The sequence below is a fragment of the Notothenia coriiceps genome, unplaced genomic scaffold, assembly GCF_000735185.1.
Source record: "Notothenia coriiceps isolate Sejong01 unplaced genomic scaffold, NC01 NC01_scaffold00000339, whole genome shotgun sequence".
NCBI lineage: Eukaryota > Metazoa > Chordata > Actinopteri > Perciformes > Nototheniidae > Notothenia > Notothenia coriiceps.
This window is the reverse complement of record NW_011333040.1, coordinates 2284541-2292262: the sequence shown is the minus strand read 5'-3', so window position 1 is coordinate 2292262 and position 7722 is coordinate 2284541. Positions and strand designations below refer to the sequence as shown.

General features: G+C 40.4%; 1 protein-coding gene across 1 annotated transcript in view; it reads right to left on the bottom strand.

Annotated features, from left to right (window-relative positions):
- LOC104950063 (chromosome-associated kinesin KIF4-like) overlaps positions 1 to 6358 on the bottom strand; it is an 8214-nt gene extending 1856 nt beyond the window's left edge. The window contains exons 1-10 of the mRNA XM_010776517.1: positions 6344 to 6358; positions 5287 to 5469; positions 3121 to 3224; positions 2853 to 2997; positions 2256 to 2366; positions 2025 to 2108; positions 1817 to 1918; positions 1148 to 1303; positions 317 to 401; positions 8 to 203 (exon numbers count right to left, since the gene is read on the bottom strand). Of these exons, the coding sequence (XP_010774819.1) occupies positions 8 to 203; positions 317 to 401; positions 1148 to 1303; positions 1817 to 1918; positions 2025 to 2108; positions 2256 to 2366; positions 2853 to 2997; positions 3121 to 3224; positions 5287 to 5469; positions 6344 to 6358 (1181 nt within the window). The remainder of the gene's footprint in view (positions 1 to 7; positions 204 to 316; positions 402 to 1147; positions 1304 to 1816; positions 1919 to 2024; positions 2109 to 2255; positions 2367 to 2852; positions 2998 to 3120; positions 3225 to 5286; positions 5470 to 6343) is intronic.
- Between the last annotated feature and the right edge of the window lie 1364 nt (positions 6359 to 7722).

Genomic DNA, 7722 nt, shown 5'->3' with positions numbered 1-7722 from the left:
AACTTACCGCGAACTCGCCACCAAAAGCCCGCCGGAAGTCCGGCCGGAGCGATCGGGGACTCGGTCCGGTAGGAAAGGTGCTGGGCGCTGGGACTCCCAGCAGCTTCTACTGAAGCCTCCGAGTAAATCCGCAGAACGCCACACCTCCTCATATCCCATCCCTCTCAAAAGCGCGCCAGTCAACCCATACGGCGGCGGCCCGGCTACCAGACAACGAGGAGAGGCAAAAGCAAGAGATGCTGAGGATAGGCCGTGTGCGCTGTCTGGCGCCGTTCTGGGCGGTGCAATGTAGGACGGTGACGGCGCGGCGAGTTACCGGAAGCTTCAGACAGCGCTCGGAGTCCCCAAGCAGCTTCAACCGAAAGCCAATCCCCAAACTCCGGCGACTTTCCGCCGGGCGACTTCGGGTGGCCAGTAATACGCCGTGAAGTTGTGTGCGGGCCTGCCAGTAAACCAAAGCAGAAGAAGAAGAGAGTGACGTCAGCGGCTTCATTTGCCTAAACCTTCCCCAGAACTTATCTGGTGTGAACGCGATCTGACTTAGTTCATGAGAACAAAGAGTTCTGATGAACTAGTTCCTCATGAACCTTTGTGGGAAAAGACTGCGGTGTGAATGCGCTATGATTCTGTTTTTCTTCAGGTTTATATCTCTTGGTCGAATGCACTTATTGTATGTCACTTTGGATAAAAGCGTCAGCTAAATGTAAGTGTGATTACAAAAAATCATGCCAAAATGTGTAAGTTGTGTTGGCATCTACTATGGAGATAAGCCCCGCCTCCTCGCTAGCATGATTAGTTTGGAGTGAAGCAAGTACAGTAAACACAAACGAGCCGTGGTCTAACCTCAGGGGTTCCCAAACTTTCAGCCCGCGACCCCCAAAAATAACAGTACCGAGAGACTGGCGACCCCCTGTCGATGGGGGGGGTGGGAAAAAAAAGTTTGAGAAACACTGCGCTAGTGGATTGTCAAAGGGGGAGCCTCGTTGCGGGGAAATTATGCAGATGGCTAGTCCGCCCCTGAAAATGTCTATGCAAACGTTATTATTAATAATAATTTTTTATTTTCGCGACCCCCACTTTGGGAACCCCTGGTCTAACTCATACGAGTAACGTGGGCTCAGATTTCTGGTAGAGAAATAAAGCTCACCCTGATTTTGGCAGCAGGCCGGTCCCCTGTCTCCATCTGCTGTTTCAGGTGGTTGATCTCCTGGGCCAACACCTTCCTGTCATCCAGCAGGTCGTTGAGGTGGCGCCGGGCCTCCTCTGTGCTGACCATCACCTCCACTTCATTGAGAAGCCAATTCTGATCACATAAATACGGGCAATATTTACAGATACACAACAAAAACTTTAGTCCAAAACATCTGACTTAATATAATGAGGCAGAACATCTTTAACATATTTGCAGCTTACTCAATCAATGTGACATTTCAGGGAGGATCATTTTACAAATATAAAATTGATAACAACAAACACATTTTCACTTCTGATAACCTTCTGTTGTGTCCGGGAAACACCAGACAATGTGAAGACCTAATTCTCTGTATATTCTTGGGAGTTCAAATGATAAAACAATAAGAATTAAACTCATTTGATACAAACTAGCCCCAGCGTTGCATGCGGTAAGCATTGGTAGTTAGCTTAGCAAGACAATTCTGGTTCACAATAATCAATGGAGGAAAGAGTAAGGAAACAAAACGATGCAGAGATATATCGCCCACTCCTAGTAAACATGAATAATGTTTGTTTGCGCTTCGTGGTTGACCAAACACAGGCCTTGGTGAACACAGAGAGGAATTCAAACAAATGTTATTACCTTAACTCGTGTAGCAGCTCCCTCTATTCCTCTGTGGCGTTTGTCTGCTACCTCACTTCTCTTCAGCAGGGCATCTTTCAGCCGCTTGTTTGCTGCCGCAGCCTGTAGGAGGAATACTTATTCATATAAGAAAAGTAGCAGCTACTTCATAGATGTTGAACAAATTCAATCCAGCACACTACTTGAAGATCTTAAATGTATGCCTCACCTCCTCAGTTTTACGACGCAGAACACTGGCCTGTTTCTGAAAATCCCTCTCAAGTTTAAGCAACTCGTACTGCCGTTTGCGATCCTGTTCAACAGATTCAATCAAATCAACTGTGAGCCAGGTAACATTAATAAATGCGTCAAAGGGAAAACAAGCTAAGCAGCAAAAAGGTATGAATAAAAGGATGTAGCGAGAACGTGTCCTGCAGTGAAGAACTTGATTTCCACACACCTTCTCCTTTAGCTGCAGCACCTCCTTATCCTTCATGCTCTTCCATTGTCTGAACTTCTCAGAGTCCTCCCTCATCTGCCTCATCAGCTGCGCACGCTGGTTCTTCATCGCCTGTGAGAACACAGCGTTACCATGTTAGGTTCTGGCTCACATGTATTCAAAGTTGTAGTAAATAAGAGCAGTGCTCTTTGCCAATGTGCATGCCGTGATAAAGGTCAAAAGAAAATATGGATTGGTGGTTTACAAGGAATTCCACCACCGAGAGACCATGTTCTATGCACTTAAGTGAAGGGGACACTCTATATGGTCACTACTATTTAGTTCATATCTTATAAAATAGAGTATCAACTTCATTTTAATATTATTAATTAATAGATAAATAGTACATTTTATTCATAATATTATTGAGATGGCGGTGTGACCCAAGAAGGATCTATTTAGTTCTTTGATGGTATTATTAAAAAAGTCAATTTGTTCAGTACAGTAACAAAGACATCCGATAAAAGCAGTATAAGAGCATGTTAATGCTCAACATAATGTTCTCATCTATTTTTCTTTTAAAGGAACTAGATGATATAAAAAGGCATTCTTTATTACCTGTATCTCATGCATGAGATTGCCGACTTTCTTCACGGAGGTCTCCTTGAGTTTGAGCATTTTGGACTGATCCAGAAGTTTTTTCTTCATGTCCACCAGCTGGTTCTCGAGCTCCTGCAGTCTCTTCCGGCGCTGCTCGCTGAGCCTGGAAGAAGGTGAAGCAGACAGGAAGTTAAAAGTGAAGGCTTATGAGGTTACTTTACAGTTTTAAGAGTTTTATCCGAATAAAGAAGTTACAGACACAACCAAGATATTGAAGTGTTCATACTTAGCCTGGTTGGTGTCTTTCTTTGCAGACTGCAGTGCAAGAATGAGATCCTCTTTCTCCTTCTGCAGAGAATCCACCGAAGTCTGCAGACTATGAAAATTTTTCTGTAGGAAACAATGCCAAGAAGTTTAAAACTCCAAAAGATATGGCTCTGAATTAATATTACACAAAAAGACTGCTTTAAATGCACACTGTTAATTTTCTGCAACTCGGCATCTGTCCACCAAAGCTATAACGATGCATGTGCAAAAAGAAAGATTTTATCCTCGTTTGATGAGGAATCGCACAAGTACAAGTATAAATACTAGGGCTGTCAAACGATTACAATTTTTAATCAGATTAATCACAGCTTAAAAATTAATTAATCATGATTAATCACCATTCGAACTATGTCCAAAATATGCCATTTCTTTATGTATATTGTTGTGGGAATGGAAAGATAAATGAAAGAAGGCGGATATATCAATTTAACATACAGTATGTATGTTTATTATAACATTTTTCTGTGTGTCAAAATGAAAGACAGCCCACACACCTATCAATCATCAAACCGTGGGGTCTTAATTCATTACGTGTTGATTTCTATCAACGGGGGAGTACTTCAGGAAAGTCGACGCAAATGCGCTTTGTGACACAAGTAACGGTACGCATTTCAGATTACGCACATAACCTGCGTACCAGTTATGTGCACCCCTGTACTACAGCAAAAGTGTTCTCCGTCGGGACTTCCTGCAACAACACCACGCCGTTATCTTGATTCTGATTGGCCAGAAGACATTATCAAAGATGTTCTATTGAGAAGACGATCACAACGTGACAAAAGTTTTCAAAACCGTTTCTGGTCTTCGGGTATTTCCAGACAAGTGGCTACTGAAATCAATCTTACTAACTGCTGTCTGTGCAATTCTCGGCGCGAGTTGGCGGACTTTATTTTGCTTACTTTAACATCATTTTTCATGGTGGGGCTAAGCCATTTCTTGGTATGGGTGTAGCCTACCCCGGCCATACCCTGGCGCTGCCACTGGTGGGATGTATGGGGCGGGCCATTCTGCACATGCGTTAAATACGTTAAATATTTTAACGCAATTAATTTAAAAAAATTAATTACCGCCGTTAACGCGATAATTTTGACAGCATTAATAAATACAAATAAAAACAATACATTTAGGATAAAAACTGAGTAGCTGAGTCAACACATATACAGATATGATAAGAAGAAAACAATGGAAAAAGAGAGATCTCCAACGAGGCGTTCTGGGGCAGCAGAGACAGGTATTTTCTGTGTTAAGAGTTTTACTCCCTACAGGGTGTACTTTGAGGGTTTGTGACTCTGCAGACCGTTTACATGCAGACAAACCTTCATAACACACAAGGGGGCGGGTAATAACCGGAAAAGCATGACATGAGATCTTGAACTAGTTCGGAGTGTAATAATCAACATTCTTCATCAGCGAGACTAAACAAATATGGACCCTGAATTTAACTAGAGCTGTCGTCCATAGAAAAGAATGTGCGCCAGGGAACCTATGTTCCAGATAAAAGAAGGGCCTCTAGATGTCCCTGAACAATATTCTATCTCATGTCAGCTTGTGCTCGGTCATAAGCTGGCAACAACAATGCGCCCAAGCTGCTCCTCATAAAGAGAGATAGCAGCAATACCCAAGGCCGTAGACCTATGCCATGGGAGAAGAGACAGTGAAAGGAGAAAATGATGAACTGTGTCAAAGGTTGAATACCTAAGCAAATTATTCCCTAATGATGTATATGGGCATATGTGAGTTACACTACATTACATGTCACTTGTTAGACGCTTCCAACGCGACTTACATACTCAATACTGTAGACAATCCCCACAGGAGCAATTTGGGTTGAAGTGTCTTGCCCAGGGACACAACGACAACACCAACACCAACGCACTATCCACTGCACCACACCCCGAGTTCAGAGTAGGTACATTACAGGTATCCAAATGTACTGACAGTTCCCCTTTTAATAACTCACGTGACGCATAATCAACGTCAATTACTTAAAAAAGCAACTATGAATGAATCCAGTTTGTTTAATTAAGTCATAAAATCAAGTTAAATATTTCTGATTAACCAAATGAAAATAACTCCGATCCAATATTGTTGGGAGAGTCCATATATTGATAGAAAATCGTCTTACCTGGTGCTCTAACTGCATCGGCTCGAGCTGGGTGTCATTCTGGCACATGTTCCGCACAAAGGCTTCCTTCAAGCTCAACACTTTGTTCAGCTCTATCAGTTCCTTGGAAAGCTGGGCCTGCCGCAGAGCATGATGGGTTGTAAAGCCTTCTGAGGAGTGCTTTCCATCAATGCCAGTGCCATCCTGTGTGAGAGGTAGGAAACATCTTCATTTGGATACGGTTCAGTAGGGGGGATTCTATGATCAATAAATATGTACATGAGAAAATAAATGTCACTGTAGAACATTCTATAAAATAATTTTATTTTCATCACGTATATTCGTAAACCAATCAAATGTGCAGATTCAGTGGTAACGAAAGCACAGTGCACCGAGTTTTCAGTAAGATAAAGTAAAGATTCAAAGACTCAATTGCTACAGCATAATTTGACCCTTAAATCCCAGACTTATGCCACAAAGCAACATATAACATTCGGGATGCAAACACAGGTATGGTGAAAAAAGAGAGCTATTCGAAGCAGAAACAAAACAGCGTAATATACCATCTGACAAAGGCCTGTGCTATAATCCTTCAATTAACTGGCTGTTCTTTATAATATACTCAGATCAATAGGAGACAGAGATGTTAAGTTAGAAATCAAGGGTTTTTATTATTATTTAGAGGTGGGGAATCTTTTCCCTTTCAATTTTTACAACATCCTCCGAGGTTTCGTACAAATTATTGAACACAACCTCTGCTTAAAAAAAACTAAAATCACAGCCCATTCATTTCGCCTTTCTTTCATGCTGTGCAAAGAAAAAGCAACCTCTTAATCCAGATATCTTTTTTTTTTTAAATTGAAATGTTGAAGTTAAAAGCATCAATCTGGGTCACTTTGAGAGCAAAATGAAGAGATCTATGGATATATTTCTCAACACCCATATGAAACAGACCTGTAAGAAGGTTTTATTTTTCTTTATGGATATTTTACAAATCACTCTCCTTTTAAGCTGTATTCTTGTTATTTTTTGACAACTTTTGTCAACTTTTTTGTTAATGTCATAGTATTTATAGTACCAAAAACTGCGGCATGTGTACGGCTCCTTATGGGTACTGCAATATTTAAAGTGCTGGAGAGGGGCTCCTATGGTCTCCGTCAACAATACACCACGTGATGACACGTTACGCTCGTGTTGTGTTCAAGGAACCTGTTCTTGGCCAGGAAAAACAGGCACTCTCTTGTTTAATTATTTTGCGGTCTAGATTTCTTAAACTCTTCGGTTCTTACACAAGTCACCCAAATCAGCATTAAAAAAATCGGGAGGCGCCGAAAAGCGACTAATTTGCATGCATGAAAATAACAAAGAAATTAAAGAAATTGCAAAAGGAAATAGAAAAAATTTTAAACTTAGAGAGTATGGTGCATGCCACACAATGTGCAAGTTCATGCGGAAATAAGTTAATTATGCATATTTAATCATGGGCGTAGGAAGCATCCTGAATGTGGAGGGGACATCGCGNTGAATGGCAAGTAGCTATATCCCATACTTTTGATATAAATCTGTTCCAAAATCTGAAAATCGGCGTGTAACCTTAAGAATTGTCACTACCGAACACATATTATCATATGTGTTCGGTAGTGACAATTCTTAAGGTTACACGCCGATTTTCAGATTTTGGAACAGATTTATATCAAAAGTATGGGATATAGCTACTTGCCATTCAGCCATGAGGGACGCTATGTCACTGACTTGTCAAAAGTGCAGGGGTGTGGCTAAAAACCAGGCTCAGCCATTGGACTAAAGCCCCTTGTGTTTCGGTAGTGACATGAAAACTGGGAACATGATTTTTTGAGTATAGTTTTTTTATTAAAAAATTAAACCCACGATAAATCTAAATATTCCAAATTCTGTTTGAATGTAATTATAAAGATCTTCTAAATACACCATTCAACTAAATAAAATAAAAATGTTTTAAGTGTTATTTACAGAACATAAAATTTAGATGTCAGGGTTGGGGACAGCTACTTCCCAATAGAAAGTGCCCTATATAAATTATGTTTTTGTATACATTAAGCGTATCACTATATAATTGAATGCCTTATGTTTGAATAGACCATAACATAGTCTTAAGTAAATATATATGTCTGAATACTTAATTGTTTTTTTAAATCGTTTTTTTTTTGTTGTTGGACCGCACTTTGCATCAATTCGGTATAGAATGCCCCATATATATATATTATATATATTTTTTTTACTTTATTTATTTACATTTTAACCAGAAATGCATTTCTAAAGTGATATTTTTTGTAACTGTTTTGGCTATCAAACAGCGCCACCTAACGTCTTACTAACCTAGGGGCTATCGTTTAGTTAGCTAACATGTATCCATGTTAATGTCGTTTGATTCAGAGAAGCTACATGTAACGTTAAAGTTTATAATAAACCTAAAATGTG